Source organism: Pyrgilauda ruficollis, unplaced genomic scaffold, assembly GCF_017590135.1.
Source record: "Pyrgilauda ruficollis isolate IOZ18807 unplaced genomic scaffold, ASM1759013v1 scaffold364, whole genome shotgun sequence".
In the NCBI taxonomy this organism is placed as follows: Eukaryota; Metazoa; Chordata; class Aves; order Passeriformes; family Passeridae; genus Pyrgilauda; species Pyrgilauda ruficollis.
Genome location: NW_024525090.1, coordinates 52,986 through 73,767, shown reverse-complemented (window position 1 = coordinate 73,767; position 20,782 = coordinate 52,986). Strand labels below are relative to the sequence as shown.

Here is a 20,782-nt window from a genome sequence, read left to right as displayed (position 1 = left end):
TTTCTCTTCACATGGAATTAAAAAAATACAAATAAAAAACCCCAGTACTACATTTATCTGAATAGGGTTTATTGTCTTCCAAATACAAAGAAGAAACTATCAAATATAAGGTAAAAAGCAATCTAGATGACATGAAAAATAACTTGTATAGCTATAAAGCATCATGGGCCCAATCCCTTTCTGTTGTAGCCTGTTTGCTTCTGACTTCTAAGAGGAACAGAGTTAACTTTTTTTTTTTCCTGTGTAATCTATTGCAGAATTTTGGTGAGTAATTTTGGAAGCATTTAGGCAAACAGTTTCTAATACATGACTGTACCTCTGTATATAACAAATAGTAACTAACATAGCTTCACAGAATATTCTGAGTTGGAAGGGACCCACAAGGATCAAGTTCAACTCTTAAGTAAATGGCCCATAAAAGGATTGAACCTACAACCTTGGTGTAACTGGCACCATGCTCTAACCAACTGAGCTAATCTCAGGGTCATGCACACTAAACTCAAGTAAAATGGTCATTTAAATATTTACCAGTATAAGAAAACAAAAAAAAAAAAAAAAAAGGAAATATTTTTATAGTTTTTATGTATCAGCAGTCCTGACTAATGGGGGAGGTCCCACTTGACTAGAAGTTAGCAAACCTATAAGGAGGGCCAGGAGGAGGATACAGGGAACTACAAGCCTGTCAGTCTGACTTCAGTGCCAGGGAACATTATGGAGCAGATCATCCTGAGTGCCATCCCATAGTACATACAGGACACCCAGGGGATCAGGCCCAGTCAGCATTGGTTTAGGAAAGGCAGGTCCTGCTTGACTAACTTGGTTTCCTATGACAAGGTGATGCACTCAGTGGATGAAGGAAAGGCTGTGGATGTTGTCTACTTGAACCTTAGTAAGGCCTTTGACGGTGTTTCCCAGTGCATTCTCCTGAAGAAGCTGGTTGCTTATGGCTTGGACAGGCATACTGTTTGCTGGGTAAAAATATGGGTGGACGGATGGGCCAAAAGAGTGGTGGTTAATGGAATTACATCCATTTGGTGGCTTGGTGCTTCCCAGGGCTCAGTATTTGGGCCAGTTCTGATTAATATCTTTATCAATTATATAGGGGATTGAGTGCACCTGTTGAGAGTTTTTTGCAGAACAGACGTGTACAACATATGCACAATCCAGCCTTCATAGAAACTGAGTAAATCACCATGCCCTTGAAGGACACGAAAGGAGAAGAACACACTCAAAAGCAGACAGTTCAGGATGCAAAGGCAGACAAGAAAACCGCAGCGAGATGCCTGAAGAAGGAAGATCAACTAAAATTAACTGATATATTAAAATGCATGCGTAAAAGGATTTAACCAATCGTGAATTAGCTTGAGGCATGAACAATAGAAAACAGTATAAATATAGCTTGCTTTTTGTAATAAATCGGCTTCACTTGATCATACTGATCATGGCATGATGTCCCGTTAATGATCCTCCGCAATACCCTCAGTAAGTTTGCAGATGACACCAAGTTGGGTGGGAGTGTTAATCTGCTGGAGGGTAGGAAGGTTCTGCAGACCTTGTATGAGGCTAAACAAGGTGAAGTGCATGGTCCTGCACCTGGGTCACAACAACCCCATGCAGCACTACAGGCTTGGGTAAGAGTGGCTGGAAAACTGCTGGTCAGAAAAGGATCTGGGTGTGCCGGTTGACAGCTGACTGAACAAGCCAGTGTGTGCTCACGTGGCCAAAAAGGCTGATGGCATCCTGGCTTGTATCAGCAATAATTTGGCCAGCAGGGCTAGGGGAATGATTGCCCCCCTGTACTCAGCAGCTGTGAGGCCAAACCTCTAATCCTGTGTTCAGTTTTGGGCCACTCATTACAAGAAAGACACTGAGGTGCTAGAGTGTGTCCAAAGAAGAGCAATGAAGCTGGTGAAGGGTCTGGAGCACAAGTCCTATGAGGAGCAGCTGAGGAAACTAGGGTTGTTTAGCATGGAGAAGAGGAGGCTCAGAGGGGACCTTATCACTCTCTCTACAACTACCTGAAAGGAGCTTGTAGTGATGTAGGTGTCATTCTCTATAAGTAACAAGCAGTAGGACAAGAGTAAATGGAAATATAGGAAAATTTTCTTCAATGAAAGTGTTGTCAAGCATTGGAACAGGCTGCTCAGTGAAGTGGTTGAGTCACCAAGCCTGGATGTGTTTAAAAGACATGTAGCTGTGGCACTTAGGGACATGGCTTAGTGGTGGACTTGGCAGTGTTATCAGTTGGACTTGATCTTAGAGGTCTTTTCCAACCTAAATTATCCTTTGATTCTATATTTAACTTATGGGGTTTCAGATTTTTGAGGATACTATCATTTTACTTAGCTTATCCCTTCCTTCCCCCATGGTGTCATATCCTTGGAATTTCCCTTGAATTTCCACATTTTGTTTTTGTCTTGTATTTACTAATTACTTAAGAAAGTAATTATGCCAAAATGAATTAGAATGAACATCCAAATTTTCTAGGTTCACAAATCTTAGAAAAAGTCTGGACTTAGTTTGAGCATCCAATAAATCCCCAAACCATGGATTTGGTTTTGGCATTTGGAACAAAGTTTTATTCCATTATGCTGGACCCTCACATGATTGTTTAATTCATTTCACTTTAGACCACCAAAGTAATTAATATGACCAAGATATGTGTTTAAAGTACAGTAAAATAGATAATTATGTGACACTGAATATGCTACTCTTCAGGGCTACTTACTAATAGATCACTGAACTAATTCTGTTCTAGCAATGTTCCATATAACTTGTCATTTACAGAACAAGAATATCAATATTTTAGTGCCCATTACTCTTGAAATGTTTCCACTCTGACCCTTCTTTATTGCAGAACTATTAGTAAAAATTAGATTATAATGAATATATTGAATTAGATTATAATGAATATATTGGACATACAATTCTGTTTAAGTCAGTTGTGAGCAATTTACTGAACACAATACATGAAAAATTTAAAAAAAAATTAGGAAAACATTTACTTGAGACCTTTCAAACAACATCTTCATGTTTACTTTCTTACAGAAAACATTACCAGAACTATCATGCTTAGGTTTCTAAACAAGAGCTCTGTGTAAAGATGTAGGAAAAGCATGATCTAGCTGTTTGCAAGATGGATGTAGATAATATTGCACTTTAAATAAACATTAAAAAGTGCAGTTCATCATCCTTATATCAACTTTTAGGTATAAATGCAGTCCTAACATTCACAATTTTTTATTAACTTGAGCATTTACAATTCTGAAACAAAGCCTAGGAAAAATATTTTAAACTTTTACCTTTACATGAGTGTATTATCAAAACCATTTCACTATATCTTAATTATAGCCTTCAAACTTATCATTTAAGCTATACCAATTAGTTTATGGAATATGAGCAATTTGTTTTATCTCACAAAGAAAAAAAAAATACTGACAATACCCCCAAATTATTTCCAATTTAACTTCTAAATATAGTATTAGAATCTTTTCTACATTAATTATAATTTATTAGGATTCATTTCAGTGCATTTTACTAATGATCTGTATTTGACAGATATTCTTTCAACCACAGCTTGGCATTAGCCAACTATGGGAAAGCAAAACCCAAGATAAGGATATTTGCTCCAGGGTGAAAATATTTCAATAAAAAAAGGTTGACATGATTATTTGGCAGGTTACAGCCTTCAAAGAAGAATATCAATAGCTGAATGCCATGTAAAAAAGTAAATAATCTGAAGACATGATAACATTATTGCAAACAGCCTTAAATACATTTTTGTATTTACAGAAATCTGATTCTAAAATTGAAATGTCTACACTTTGACTTGTTTTATAATATTAACAACATTGGAATGGTATGAAATGGTTTATGCAGAATGGGTAAATTGACTACAACTTCAATGGAACTCCAATATTTAAAAATAATTTTATTATAAATTAGTCAACTCAATCACATACAGAAAGAAATTAGGAAAGGAAAGAAAATAAAGGAAAATTTAAAAAAAATACATTAAAATAAACAGGTATTGTAGCAGTGTGGGGTTTAGATAGTGGTTGCTGCTACCTATATTCCCCAGTAAGCATCTCCTGTGGAAAAGCCACTTGGGTAAGCATTCAGGCAAAGCAGTCAAGTCCATACACACCATGGCAAGCTCAGTGAAGAGAGGCAGAAGGGCCTTTTATATGGTCAGTTCCAAAGAGGTTTATTTCAGCACACCGAAGGGAAACCAGAGATAAAAGACGAACCATGTGCTCTGCACAAGGTTTAAGTAGGGGAGGGTATGGGGGCGGTACAAAGGGCAGGGCAAAGGTGATTGGCTTTCAGGGAAGACTGGGCTGGCCACCATGGATACCACAACCAATGAGGGAACAGGGAAAGGAGAAACCAGGGGAAATTGGGACATATGGGGAAAGGAACTGGGATGGATCACTGTTAAGCAAGAGTCCATGAGGAAGACCTTTCTGTCCGCCCAGGTGGGGAAAGACTCTATGGTAAGTCTCTCCAAGGGAGGGCTCTGGGGATTTCCCTGAGGGGGAAGGAATCAGAGGATTCCCCAAGGTATTAATTAAGGCAACAAAATGCCAGCTTAAGTAAGAAGATAGGACTAAAACCATATTTACTGTCCTTATTTGAGTCATAATTCAATAAAAGTTTCTAAGAAAGGGAAAATATCTGGGTTCCGTTAATTTCTTCCAAAATGACTGAGTCTAGGAAAGAACATTTATTACAGCAAGACACCTGGAGGTCTTTTTTTCCCCCCCACAGAATCCACAATAGATCCTCTATTTGTCTTTCAGTAGTTTTGAAAATACCTCAGAACAGTTAAGAAACATCAGAATAAGACTACCATAACAGACAGATGCAAATCTCCTTATTAGAAAGATATTTTCATAAAATCATAGAATAGTTTGGGTTGGAAGGGACCTTTAAAGGTTGTCAAGTCCAATTCCCCTTCAGTGATTAGGGACATTTTCAACTGGATCAGGTTGCACAGAGGCCCATCCAACCTGACCATGAACACTTCCAGGGACAGGGCAGCCACAACTTCTCTGTGCAACCTGATTGTCCCAATGTCTCACAATCCTCATTGTAAAAAACTTCCTTCCTTATGTTCAGTTTAAATCTATCCTCTTCCAGTTTAAAACCATTGCTCTTTTTGCTGTCACTACAGGCCCTGGTAAAAAGTGTCTCTCCGTCTTTCTCATAAGCCCCCTTCAAGTACAGAAAGGTTGCAATAAGGTCTCCATGGAGCCTTCTCCAGGCTGAAAAACCTCAACTCTGCCTTTCTTCATAGGAGAGGTGTTCCAGCCCTCTGATCATTTTAGTGGCCCTACTTAGACCCACTCTATCCCACTATCTAAGCTGTTGATGAAGTTATTAAATGGCAATGGTCCTAGTACAGGCCTTTGAGGGATGCAACTCATTACTGATCCTTGTTTGGACATTGAGCTGTTTGTTGTAATGCTTTGGATGCAGCCATTCAGCCAGTTTCTTATCTATCTAAGAGTCTACCCATCAAACCCATCTCTCTCAAATTTAGCAGCAGGAATGGTGTAGGGGGCTGTATTGAAGGCCTTGCAGATGTCTAGATAGGTGACATCCATACCTCTCCCTTTGTCCACCAAATCAGTCGCTCCATTGTGCAAGGCCACTAGATTAGTTAGGCATGATTTGTCCTTGCTGAAGCCACGTTGGCCGTCTCTAATAACCTCCCTGTGTTCCATGGTTCCTCCTCTTCCAGGAGGATCTGTTCCATGATCTTTTAACTAGTACATTACACAGGAAACAGGGGAATGCAGTTTTCTGATGTAGAAAAGCTTGTTATTTAATTCCTATTGTTTTCATCATGAAGATTCTGGATTTCCTTGTCAGATTCAAGGCAGATTTAGCAATTGTTTGTATATCTAAGTTTTAATACATATTTTTGGCATTTTGGAAAGAAGTTATCAACTATTTAATTATGATGCTAAAATAATTTTAGCCTGTTTCTAGGTTGTCTTAACATGATCTAAATCTCTTTCTTCACACTTTACAGAATTCAATTTCCTTTACCTAATTTTAGCATTTTCTAAGAAAACTAAATTCTCTTCCAAGAAATTGTACTGGCTGTCTTTTTCTACCATGATGATAAACTTTTACAAAAAATTTTGGTATTCACCTCCATATTACCACATTCTTGGGGGGGGGAATGTCAACAAATCAAAATAAGTGTACAGACTACCCAATATACTCATACATTCATTTTACAATCAATATTTACTTTTCTGTGGTAAAGAAATACAAGAATCTGAAAAAATATGTAGGTTTATGTTTGTTAGTAAGGCTGAGAAGAAAAAAGGATGCAGTATGTATAGCAATTTAGCAGCAATTAAAAATACAAAACTACCAGCTGAAGAAAAACCATTTTGTTTGCACAACATTTCAAGAAAGACTAGCACTATTTAAAAACAAACTGAAAATTAAATTTTGAGTCTTACTCCTTTACCTAAAAGTTATATTTAATGGCTTTGCTACTATATTTGCAACCATCTTTTTATGCAAACATCTTCAGCCTTTTATTATGGAAAATTCCTAACTACAGGATTTGTAAAGACAGAAGAAGAAAACATATTAGACACTAACAGATTGTTTTAATTTTTAAATCTCATGAGATGGATCTACAGAATTGTTACACTAAACTTATTCAGAATAATAGAAATATTTGAAAAGAAATCTAAAGTATATTTTTATCCGAACTGTGTGCACTACTTCTTTCCCTCTTTACCTGCTCTTAAATTATTATATCAGGTACACAAATTATAGAAAATTATTTTTGAATGTCAAACACAGACTACCTAAGGTTTATTTGGTTATTATTTTTACATTTACATTGGGACCTGCAAAATAGACAAATATGTTAAGTTGCGTTAACACAATACAGAACCTAGAAAAGAAATGCACTCTACAGTGTCATGACACTTAGCCTGACAAAATATAGTGACATAAGATGTAGATTACAAGCAAGTAAAATGGAAAAATTACAAGTAAAAAATAGCAATAAATTAAAGCAAACATTTAGAGGCAGGCTAAGCATGCAGAACAAGATAGAGATTAGCTTTCATGAAAGAAGCGACAACTTACATGGCTGTTGAGAAGAGAGCTTCTGTGAGTAGAAAGACCATCAGACTTTTGAAGTGTCTCAATCGCCATCTCAATCTGATAATAGATGTCATTAGAAAATGACTCAAGACAGTATAAAAGACTAATCAGAAAAATTCTGATAGGTTCCCTTAAGTTCAACAGAAATATCTAGTTTGGTCAGAGCTAAGGGATATTTTCTGCTTTAAGGCCTCATCCTGAAGTCCTCATGAAGGCAAACCTCCTAGTGATGTCAGGGTGGCATTTTACTTGCATATATACTGCAGGATCCCACTTTCAAAGTCCAATTTACCTTCCTTCCTACTCATGATATAAGAGTAGATTTACTAGTAAGCTACATTGCAAACAGTAAAAAATTACTGAACAATCAGTGTTTTGAATAGAAAAAAAACCCAGAATAAAATCCTTAGAAATGCCTCAGTGTTTCTTCCTCTAAGTATTTGAGAAAGAACTGTGCACACTTTGAGTGTGAATAAGAAGCAAAATTTCTGCTCTCTGCAACCATGGAGTAAAATCTCAGTCATTCAGTAGATTTTCTGCCATTAGCTTCATTGTACAAGATATCACCCCCTACAGCCTGTTAGAGCGTTCTTTGAATCTCCAGAGCTCTCAAAGTAAATGGAAATTGGAGGCTTACACAGACAGCAAGATCCATCCTTAAAAGAAAATAAAAAATCAGATGGGTTCAAAATAATACTTTTAAAGGAAAAAAGTATTATAAACCACTAATTATACAGTAGCATTACTCCTAATACAAATGAGTAAAGACAACCATAACCATTCCTATTCTTCCCTTCCATATTAATACATCTTATTAATTCAATAATGACAACAATAAAAATAAAATTACAATCTAACTGTAGTTTAGATGCAGAGCTAGAATAGCAAAAACATTGAAAGTCATTGAGACAATGGGATGTACAGTAAAAGAAGGCACATAATGACCCACATTAAATGGAAAAGACAGAAAAGCAATGGAACAGCATCTGTACATTTTAAACCACTTATATCCACTGTTGACAGTTTAAAAATAAATCTTCCCTACACTTCTTAAATTATTACACTATTATCCAAAGAGTTTATACTGGTAAATTGCATTACTGAGTTCACTCAATATGCAGCACAAAACTGAAAAATATTTTAGATTATGTTTCACTTAGTGCATAAATAAAATGTGGTTTCCCCTTTTTTATAAACTAATCAAGTAGTATTCTTACTGTAGGAACTCAATGAAAAAGGAAGTCTTTCTTACAACTGTTTACTATTAGAAATATGCCTTTTGATAAAAGCATACTAGATCTGATGAGTATGCAAGAAATATTGCAAAAATAATGTTTGAACACAGATTTTTTTTTTCTTGCATCAGTAGAAAATACTATTAAGTCAAACTATTCAATCAGACAGAAAAGGTCAAATTTAAAAGGATACTGTATATTAAAAATTAGAAGTTTAAGATTTCATCATACTAAGATCAACTCACTATATAGTACAACCATAGACTCTCCCATTTTAGCATGATATTATAACATCATGCATAATTTAAATCATAATTCTGAATCTCACTCCACTCTTTGACAATACCTTTTCTACAGCAGTACTACAGGGCTGAAGCCTTGCTGCTCGTTCAAGCTATTACACTACCTTCTCACTTCACTGAGACAAGTTTTTGTGACCTGTTCAAAGAACCAATTTTTTAAAATCATAAATTATGAAGATATATATATATATATATATATATATATAATCATAGAATCATAGAATGGTTTGGGTTGGAAGGGACCTTAAGAATCATCCAGTTCCAACCTCTCCACCATGGGCAGAGACACATTCCATTAGACAAGGTTGCTGAGACCTCCATCCAACCTGGCCTTGAATGCTTCCAGGGATGAGATAGCCACAACTTCTCTGGGAAACCTGTGCCAGGGCCTCACCACTCTCACAGTAAAGAATTCTTCCTAATATCTAATCTCAACCTACTCTTAGTCTGAAGTCATTCCCCCTTATCCTGTCACTACATGCTCTTGTAAAATGTCCCTCTCAAGCTTTCCTGTTGGCTCCCTTCAGGTACTGAAAGGCCACAATAAGGTCTCCCCAAAGCCTTCTCTTCTCGAGGCTGAACAACCCCCAGCTCTCTCAGCCTTTCTTCAGAGGAGAGGTGCTTCAGCCCTCTGATCAATCTTGGTGGCCTCCAGGGTGGGTCTCACCAGAGTGAAGTAAAGGGGCAGAATCACCTCCCTTACCCTGCTGACCATGCTGCTTCTGTTGAAGCCCAGGGTACCATCGGCTTTCTAGGCTGCAAGCACGCATTGTGAGCTTGTGTCCAGTGTCTCATCCACCAGCACCTCCAAGTCCTTCTCAGCAGGGCTGTTCTCCATCAGTTCATCCCCCTGTGCAGCACCTTGCACTTGGCCTTGTTAAAACTTAAGAGGTTCTCATGGGCCCAGAATTTATGCTTGTCCAGGTCCCTCTGGATGGCATCCCATCTTTCAGGTGTGTCAACTGTACCACTCATCTTGGTGTTGCCAGCATACCCATGGCCACAGATCCATAGATTTTAAAGCCAGAGATCTTAATGATTACTATGATCAGCTTGTCTTATTTTTTTTGAATAATGTAGGTCAAGAAGTGTTCATTGCCTCTAAAATTCACCCTTAATTCACTTTTCATTAATTTCATGAAGTATTACTGAACTAGAGCAGGTCTTCCAGAAAGACTTTTGATCTATATTTGAAATTATAAGTATTCATCATATTCTAACATAACTTGTTCCAATAGTAATTATTTTCGTTATTAAACATTTTGTGCAGTATTCCTTGTCTAAATTTTGATGAGTTGCCTTTTAAGCTTTACCTGTATTGTGGGTTTGGTTTTTTCAGCGAATTTTCTCCCATTTGTTACCTGAAAAGGGGGACACTGAGAGGAAATGGGAAAATGAATGACGGGCAATTAAGGTACAAAAGAACTGGCCAACGACCCTTGCATTCCAGTGAAAGCTTCGGGGAGGGACGGCAGGAATCGGGAATTGGGCACTGGCTTGCTGAGGGGGGAACCAACTAGCTGGGCTGAGATCAGGGCAGTGCAGGTGGTTTTGGTGCTGGACACTTGCTGCTGGGGAATTCTTGCTGCTTGCAGGAGCTGCCAGTTGATGGGGACTTTTCAGGACTCGCCATTACTGGGAAGACCCATGCCTATGTGCATGGGTGCTTCAGGGGAAACCGGACCCCCCCCCACACACACAACTCCTCCCTCCCTTTCTCCGGAGCTGCTGATTTAACTGGAACCTCAGCTGCTGCCATCACCGGGATACCATATCGTGCACATGAGAACCCGGGGAAAACCATACTCTCTCCCCACCCCACACTTTCTCTCTCTCTCTCTGAGGCTGCCATTACTCAGTGGGGAGGCTCAGGGCTTGCATTGGCCACCCTCTGAAGCCGCAGGGGAGTCGCTGTAGCCTCTCCACCTTGACATGAGCCAACAGCCCCCCCTGCTTGGTTGTGGTCATAACTACACCAAAGGGAAACTCGCTTAACAGATGGGAAAAGGCTGTCATTCGGTTTTCTTTTTTTTTTTTTTTTTTTTTTTTTTTTTTTTTTCTTGCTGTTGTTTGTTTTGTCATATATATATATATAGTCTAGTAAAGAGCTGTTATTCCTTTTCCCATATCTTTGCCTGGAAGCCCCGTAATTTCAAAGTCATAATAATTTGGAGGGAGAGGGTCATCTTTCCATTCCAGGGGGGCTTCCTGCCTTCATTGGCAGACATCTGTCTTTTAAACCAGGACAATGTGCTACTGAAATATCTCTTTACCATCAGGTAACTTTTTCCCATGCAGGGACCTAACCATAGACAAAGCAGCTCTTAACCTTCTCTAACATGTAGTTAATGGCTTACCCTGAAAGCAGATTTTCTAGACAAGGAATCATTTGTCTGGCTCATTTTGAAAACTTTCAGCTACTTCTGGGTTCTCTCTCATTCAAATTTATTTTATTTTTAAAAATCCCAAGCTTCTGATAGGCTTGAGTCCTCAGGCTTTCAAAATGTTCTATGTGAAACAGTCCCCTGCATGTTGGGGAAGTAACAAAACTTTAATGGCAAGTATTTTTAATCATATATCCCAAATTAAATAGTGGTTATCCAAAATAGTGGGGTTTTCTTTTTAATTGTAGCCTTGACATTTTGGAAAAAATACAAAAATAAGTTGAACATTTGAAATTATGCACATATTGTTGAAATTATATTATTCACATATCGAGGTTAATTAATTACATTCCTTACATTTCTAAGGACAATCAATCAGAAGTTACAGGCCTATTTAACAACTGGAATGCTAATTGATAAAAAAAATCACACCCCAATCAGTTTGAATGTGTGATCAGTCATACATTTCTTCTCACTGAAAAACCATTTCTGTATGAAAAGTAATTTAGTAATATGTTTTGACTGATAACTGAAAAAAGTTATCATTCCCACAGCATCCCCAACCAAAGCATGTTAAACATATCTGCATTACTAATTACTAATACATGTAATCATGAGTGTACATGTTAATATAAACATGGGTGGGGAAATGACAACATGATAATAATGGGAATTGTGATTTTAGACTTCTATGTCAGTTCACTCAGTTTGCCTTCTAAAATGCTAATTTTCTATCTGCCGTAGTCATTAATGGTTGAGAAGGGTAGAACATTTCTGTGGATAATAAATTCAAAACTGTGATTATTATATGTCAACTAAATCCTACAATGTTCAGCCTTTATGTAATCTTATTAACTGTTATTTTTAAAGTCTTTTTGTCCATTAACATTTTATCAGATGAACATATACATTAACATCTCAGATGTCTCTATAGTATATACGTAGAAAAACACTTAAAAATCCCCAATTCACATTGAAAAACTTCCTAAAAATCAATGGCAAAGAAAACTTATTTTCTTCATGATTCAAGTATTTGACACAAAATACTTAAGTTGTCCTGAGGAGGTCAGGACATAAGGAAAAAAAAGTCCTCAGAAATTTGAGCTCTAAGTTACTGAAATTAAAATGGACATCCTCTAATTCATTATCTATATTTGTTTGCCTTTCTAAACCCCTCTTCACTGACAGTAAAACAGACTACTTTTCATGATATCTTATAGACATCCTCTGCCTCATGTCCAAAAGAAGTCCATGTCTCTACACAGGCACCTATTTTTAACTTCATCTGCTCCCTTTAATTTTTATCTGCTATATATTTAGCAAATTTTAATTTTATCTGTTTAAAAAATGTTGCCATTGTAGGCTTTAAGCCAAGTAAAATACAAAAGAAGTTGTGAAGAAATTATCAATTCATCAAAAATTTATTAAAAAAAATAAATTCAGCACAGCTAATGAAGTCTTGAATACTAATAATAACTGTATTTGCTGTTATAGCTTTTCCTGGTAACAATTCTTACTTTCTCATTGACAATCCTAAAAAAGGTCTATGCACATCACTATATTAAAGTGTTATATGATAAATGAATGAGAACTCCAGCATCCTTTTGAAACAGAGTGGAAATTTAACAGGGTAGAAATCCATTTAGGATTTAGGTGAAATGTGCCGTTTTGAATTATTTAGTCTGTAGCTTGCTTGCATAGATTAAATATGCTGTTTTAACTTGTTTAGTCTGTTAACTCTGCTGTGCTCAAGACTGCCTGTGCTCGCAAAACTGCCTCAGCCAAGGAAAAAGAATGCGAACTTCCAAGCTAAAAGGAAGATAAGGGGGGGGCCCCTTGAACTTTGAAACAAAGCCGAGAGCTAAAGCTGAGGCTGCAAGAGAGGGACAGGGTGACCAGAGAGTTCTCTCTGTACAAGGACTGATAAAAACTAGTTGCAAGTTGTAATGGGAAACCAGTAAAATGAATATGCATGAACCTATTGTGAAACTCTATACATATGTACAAGTAAGAGGGATAAAAAAAGTTTGGAAATTCTCAGGGGCGTGCATGTCCTTTGGGGGGAACGATCCCCACATGCGTCCAGCGCTGTATTAAACATACCAGCTTTACAACTTTTACAAGTTGTGGAGTTAGGGGTTTTTTTCCGCAAATCACTTTCCATTTATATTTCAAAACAGTGCATTCATACAAATGCTACTGTCCTCTGAAGAGGTACTCATGCCAGAGCCTTGATTTGTGCAGACAAACTCGCCTAGATGCAAAGACTTGAAAATGAAGCATCAGTGACCATCTAAAGAGAACTCACAGGTCCAACACCCAGAAAAATGTGATTCTCTTGAAAGTTCTCATAGACTAAGCAGCTGTTGTAGAGCTTTTACTAGGTTATATTGGATTTTGCTCAAGAGAATGAAAAAGTAATTGAAAGACAAGAAAAAAACCCAATTGTTTTAAATTTTTGTGAAAAAAAGTTTTGTACATACACACAAAACGATAATGAAATATATCTGGTATTTTATATATGCCAACTTTAAAAGAACTCAGAAAAGCTTTAGAAGTGTTTATATTGGACTAGATGCACAAATAGCAGGAGGTAGCTCATATTCAAAGGAGAACAAGAGAGAAAATAATGAATTACTGGAACAGTGTTGTCCCCTTCAGTAAGAACAGTAGTCAAATAATGAAAATACTGAAATTTATGGTAATCCCCAGACAGACTTAGACACAGTTGTGGTCTCTGCTACTGTATCACTTGTTTTATTTCTCTTTACCTTCCAAAACAGAATACTGTAACTAATATAATAATTAAGGGGAAGATGGACAAGTTCAAGAAAATAATGGCTTCCGAAATTCACACCTTTCCCAGCTGAAATGTTTAATTAGTCTGAGGACTTCTTTTCTGTCCCTAATCAGATAGGAAAGCTGGGAGAAATTGATAGGGGCATTAATTATTTTGTCTGTTTTCTGATGTTGATGTGAGGGTATTTCAGATGCTATGAGCATCCATTAAATTTCATAAAATAAACATCACATTTATCTTCAGTACTCTGCATGTGCACAGGGTATGCTTATTGACTGACAAATATAAATATTTCTTATGATCAGAAAACAACACATGGGGCCAACATATGAAGTAGAAGCATACATAACATCCATGACTTGGTAAAAATTCAAAATGTTTGGTGTTTATACTAGATGACTCCTTTCTCCCTAAATTCTCAAAAGACAATTCAGTGTCCATTTTTATTTCCTTATTGAATGTTTCAAATGGCTGGTCAAATTATCAATTCCACTCTTTCTCTTCAATAAAATCCCTTTATATGAATCAAAAGGTAGTCTGTATACCTCACCTTTCTCATGCACTTGAGATTCTAAACCCCTAAGCCGCCCTGTAGTTGATCTGCCAGTTATGGTACAGACTCCAAAATCTCCCTAAAACCTTGACAAGCTTATATATGATTTCTAAAACAGGCACACTCCACTGAGCTAAAAAGCATATAGCAAGAGCTGTATGCTTCCACAAGAGTTAGTTCCATCAGGAAATCAGGATTGAGAAACAAAGCAGAAAGTTTAGATAATTGTTTTTTTAATTCAGAAAAAAATATGACAAGACAGAATTTGCAATAAATTAATTGGCACTTTTAGAACAAACTATCTGTCTAATTAGACACTGTGCTGGTTTTGCCTGAGGTATGGTAATTTTCTTCCCAGTGGCTGATATGGGGCTGTTTTGGATTTGTGCTGATGTGCTGGTTTAGCACAACCTGGTTTTTGGTAGTCGGGGGAGGGGGAGCCATAGACCTGGCTTCTGTGAGAAGCTGCTAGAAGCTTCCACCATACCCAACAGAGCCAATCTCTGATGGCTCTGAAGATGAACATGCTGCTGGCATATTAAAGAGGTTGGTAACGCCTCTGTGATGATGTATTTAAGAAGAAAATTTGAAACAGCGTAGGCACAGCTTTATCCAAGGGGTGGCGAGGCGCCGCCACCAGGGGCGATCCTGGTGGTGGAGGCTTCTCCTTTTCAGCACCCCGCATGAAGAGAGGCATTGAATGGCACCGGCACCACAGTGGCCGGCACTGCCTGCGCAGTGGCGGCCAGGCCGCGTGGCTAGCAGTGGAAACATGGTGAGCGATTCCCCGACGCAGAATCTAGACGAAATCAAATTCTTGGTGCTGCGAGATCCTGCAGAAATCTTTGAACTGGTGGAATTTGTTGGCTATGGTACTTACAAGCAGCAGTTTTTTCCTCCTAGTCAGAGAAAGAGGAGGAAGTGAAGAAGTGGAAAAAGACAACATGATGGCACCAAGGTCAGTGGAAAGAAAGAGGGGGAGGAGGTGCTGCAAGCCATGTTGAGGACTATAATAAAACAGTCTTCCTGTGATGTATTAAGTCCATGGGGGAATGCATAGATCTGCTCGCAGCCTGTGGGAAAAGGTACTCACACTGGAGCGGGTGGATGCTAAAAAAGCTGTAATCCAGTGGGAGACCCAAACAGAGAGAGAGGGCTCTTGCTTCCAGAGACAGAGATAGAAAAAGAGGGCCCTTGCTTCCACGCTAGAGCAGCTTATCCTTAAAAGACTACACCCCATGGACTAGTGGCCCACGCAATGGCAGTTTTGGGAAGACTGTTTTGCCCGTGGAAGGGACTCATGTTACAGCAGCTTGGGTGGGACTGCTACTCGTGAAATTAGAACCATGCTAGAGAAGTTCATGGAGAACTGTGTCCCATGGGAAAGACCCCACAGCATAGCAGAAGAGAGAGACTCCTCTCCCTAAATGAACTGAAGAAAGATCTCAAGTGACGAACTGACCAAACACACCCACACCATCTCCCTGTGCTGTCGGTGGGAAGGAGGGAGGGGCAGGGGGTGGGGGGCAAAAGGTATTTTAAGGGCTAATTTTATTCCTCATTATTCTTCTTTGACTCTGTTAATAATAAATTTACTTTATGCCTTTGTTTGAGCCTGTTTTGCCCTCAGGCTGTTTTGTCCCAGTCCTTATCTCAACTCATGAGCCCTTCATTATGATTCTTGTGGGTGCCTGGCGTTTTAACCAGTGTCAAACCCCGACAGCTGAACACAGGGTTGATAACATAGAGATGTTTTTGTTATTGCTGAACAGGGCCTACACAGAGTCAAGGCTTTTTCTGCTTTTCATACTGCCAAGCTGTCAAGGAGGCTGGGGGTGCATGGGAAGTTGGGAGGAGACACAGCCAGGACAAGTGAGGCAAACTGACTAAAGGGATATTCCAGACCACATGACATCATGCTCAGTATATCAAGTGGAGGGAAGAAGGAGGAAGGGGAGAGGGAGACATTTGGAGTGATGGCATTTGTCTTCCCAAGTCACTGTTATGCATGATAGGGTCCTGCTCTCCTAGAGATGGCTGAACACCTCCCTGTCCATGGGAAACAGTGAATTAATTCCTTGTTTTGCTTTGTTGTGTGTGAGGCTTTTCCTTTCCCTATTAAACTGTCTTTATATCAGCCCATGAGTTCTCCAGCTTTTACCCTTCCGATTCTCTCCCTGATCCTGCTGATGGGGGAGTAAGCAAGTGGCTGTGTGGGGCTTCGTTGCTGGCTGGGGTTAAACCACAAGAGACACATAGAAATCCACCACTCTAGAAAAGTGGTAACACCATGCCACTAAGATTTGAACTGTAATGATAGCAGTGGCTAGTCATGTTTGACTTTATACATTTTTACAGAAGAAAAGAAAAAGAACAGACAGAAATTCACTTCAGGGATTCAGTAGCATCTGCAATATCAAATTTTGAATACCTCAGAAACAAAATATATTTGTGTTCCTTTGACCATTTTTTTAATAATGAGAATAGTTTTCCATATGAGTGTATTAGGTTTATGTGGCAAGGTTTTGGTAGACCTGGCAGTGCAGGGATGGCTTCTGAGAGAAGATGCTAGAAGCTGTTCTCATGACAGAGACAGTTCCAGCCAGCTCCAAGACCGACAAGCCACTGGCCAAATCTGGGCCAGTGATGTTGCTAGAGCCTCTGTGCAAACATATTTAAGAAAGGATAAAAAACCCTTCACAATGGCAGCTAGAAATGAGAATATGTGAGAAATAAAATTATGCAGCTACTAAGATTGGTAAAGGAAGAGGGGAGCTGTTGCTGTAATGGGCCCCTGTCTGGGTAATAATTAGTATTGACTCCATGATTTACAGAAGGGTGATTAATCTCTTTTTATTATATATATTATTATTAAGAAACTTATTGCTTTTATAGACAGTTACGATACACCTGGACTTAATTGGTCCTCCAATCATAACACCATCACCATTGGCTAATTAAGAAACCACCCTTTGGTAAACAAATCTCCACAACACATTCTACATGTTCACAATAACAGGTGCAGCAATCTAAGATAAGAATTGTTTCTCATTTTTTTTCTCTGATCTTCTCACAGCCTTCCCCAGAAAGGCCTGGGAAAGTTATGTGTTGCTCTCTGTGGCCAGAGAGCTGCTGCCACAGGGAGCAAGTGCTCCAGGCATCTGAACAGAGATTTCTCTGCAGCCCATGAAGGTTAACAGTGGAGCAGATATCCACCTGCAGCCTGTGGAGGACCCCACAATGGACAAGGTGAATGTGCCCTAAAGGAAGCTCCTGGCAGGAATGGTGGCCTGTGGAGAGGAGCCCATGCTGGAGCAGGTTTGTTGGCAGGACCTGTGACCCTGTGGGGGACCCATGCTAGAGCAGTCCATTCCTTAGGGACTTCACCCCATGGAAAAACAAAAACCACTCTGGAGCAGTTTGTGAAGAACTGCAGCCAGTGGGAATGCTCACACTGGAGAAGTTCATGAAGGACTGTTTCCTGTGGGTGGGACCCCATGCTAGAGCAGGACAAGAACATGAAGAGAAAGAAAAGGCAGAAACAAAGTTTATGAACTGATGGCAACCCCCATTCCCTGTCCCCCTGTGCTTCTCTGAGGGAGGAAGTAGAAAAGTTGGGAACGAAGATGAGCCTGGGAAGAAGGGAGGGGTGGGTGGAAGGTGTTTTTAGATTTGTTCTTATTTCTCATTATCCTGCTCTGTTTAATTGGCAATAAATTAAAATAATTTCACCAAGTATGATTTGCCTTTGAAAATGTGGTGGGTTGACCTTGGCTGGCCTTCAGGTGCCCACCAAGCTGCTCTAACACTCCTCCTCAGCCAGACAGGGGGAAAAAGTATGACAAAAAACTTATGAGTTGAAATAAAGACAGGGAGATCACTCACCAGTTATGGTCAGAGGTAAAACAGACCTGAGGAGTGGGATTGAGAGTGACTTGGTGGGCACTTGGTGGCTAGGCCAACCCACCACAAAGAGTTATTTCAGAAACAATTTATTTGTAATGAATACACTAAATACAGCATGCTGATATAGGTATGTGATCTACTGAATAAATACATTAAGAGGCAAAACTAGAAACAAAATACTAGGTGCTACAGGGCTTTTTAAATTTAATTTTTAAATGCAATTTAAAATTTTTAACACAACAAAAGATAATGGCTGAAAGCTAGAGAGAAATGAGCAATATAAGCATATGAGGCCAGAATGTAAATGGTGTAAGCGTGTCTGACCTTAGTCTCATGGGGATTTTCTGGAAATCCAGTGGTGACTGTGTGGGGCTCCCAGGGGCAGAGTAGGACATATGTAATTCTATCTACTGTGCAACACTAAAACTTCTCTCTTTTCCTGGGAAGGGATGGAAACAAGTCATGATGCTACACAGATATGGAGCAGAACGAATCAGGAGGCAGAGTCTTGGGGGACAGAGGTTAATGAGAGTACAAGACCCCCCAAATCCTCTAAACTTCTACCCCACTAATTAATTCATAATTGGCCAACATTTTTAACAGTGATAGTACTTGAACATTTGACTGACTGATTAAGCAGATTATTCACCTTCTTGTGTTTGGAAGCCTAGACTGAATGCCTTTTTCACCAAACAAGTCACTGTGTACAGAAGAAGATTTGAATAAAAATGTCAGGCCTGTATGATTAAAAGGTCAGACTAGGTGATTTAATTTTCCAATATAACATAAAGATCCACGTATCTCTGATTTTTTATTCTGAAGCAGTTTGTCCTTTTTAGGATGAATTCAGCTATAAAAACTGTTCTGCCAATTACCAGAGGGGTGAGGAAAAAAGGAAAAAATTCCTTTACCTAGAAAGAGGTTGGCTGTTTGAATAAATAAAATCTCATTTCAAACTACTTTCCAAATCACAACTACTCCAGCTTAAAATAATGCTATGGAAGCTTACACATTTATATATATTTTTTTTTTCTCTTAAAAGAACTATACTTCTGTGGTGTTATATTTTAGTTAAATGGTATGCTCTGTCTCATCCCTCGAAAATGTATGGTTTATTCCAAGCCTGTGATCCTCCCCTGAAGTATCATGTATCGGTAATCCCATTGGTCCAAGTCTTATTCCGCGCCCACTTTGAATCTCCCTGTTAAGCTGTGCGAGGGAGATGAGACTTTTCTTGGCCCCTTTTATCCCTAGGCTCTCCTTTTCTCCCCCTCCCTCCCCCTTGCCCCCTTCTCCCTCAGAAATCATGCTGCTCCCGGTGGTGGGACCCCCAATAAACCCTCATCTAATTAGCACCCTCAGAAGCTGTGTGGAGTCTCCTTGTCTGCCTGCTGCTACCAGCAAACATACAGCTTAGGGGGCCTCACATGATACTTCAGGGGAGGATCACAGGCTTGGAATAAACCGTACATTTTTGAGGGGTGAGACAGAGCATGCCATTTAACTAAAATATAACACCACATACTTCCTCCAAAATTATACTATCAGGATTTGACATTACCATTGGCCCTCCTTATTTGTGGCTCTTATTCTTTTTCTCCCACTCCATTATCAAATGATTTATTTTAGAAAGGTGCCATGCTTTCTTTTCCATTAGGAGAATGCTTAGCACACTGTATTTAATACCAGGAGTATTCATTAATGAATTCAGGAGTATTAACTAATTAATTAATTCATATTGGCTTTGTTTTTATTTCCATGTACCTTTTGATGCGCACAAGCATGACTGAAATAGGGTACATTTCTGAGTCAATAGTTCCTATGGATAGTGATGACTGATGAATAACTGATTGCAGATCAACCCTAATGCTTGCTAGAAAAAACAGCTAATAGATGGGAGTTCCTTCCAGGCTGACAAGCATAATACATTTTTTAATTTAATAACTAAATACACATTTTGAAAGTTTTGACATTAGGAAACATTGGTATTACAATGCAAATTTTATCAGAACAATCCTTAAAATATTTACATATAGTAAAAAGTGCAGGGTGATTTAAATTCTATTATTTATAGGGGAGTTAATTTTCTAATTTGTCTTTGCTGTAGCTGCTAGTCCTCTGACATTAACCACCAGTAACCCACCCAAACTCATCGTTCAAGTAGGATACATGTGATATAATTTCAAATTGCTACAATGTATTAATAGAATTATCAGGAAGAGCTAAAATTGTATCAATGTTACAACTAATTTGCTAGTTACAAAAATATATTTTTTTTATTAGTGACAGTGAATAAAACAAAATGAAGTTATTGTAAACAGTGAAACAGAACTAAATATTGATATGGCAAAAGTGTCAGAGGTTATAAAAAGCCCATGCCTGGTTCATTTGTCTTCATGTGAAAATTATCCAAGATTAATTCAAAATATTTGAATACACTTGATGAGTATTGCATTAAG

General features: G+C 38.5%; 1 protein-coding gene across 1 annotated transcript in view; it reads right to left on the bottom strand.

The window, feature by feature from the left end:
- The window catches only part of LOC121358005 (transcription factor RFX3-like), a 96,088-nt gene that overhangs the window by 24,157 nt on the left and 51,149 nt on the right, over positions 1 to 20,782 (bottom strand). The window contains exon 4 of the mRNA XM_041475834.1: positions 7,126 to 7,200. Within this exon, the coding sequence (XP_041331768.1) occupies positions 7,126 to 7,200 (75 nt within the window). The remainder of the gene's footprint in view (positions 1 to 7,125; positions 7,201 to 20,782) is intronic.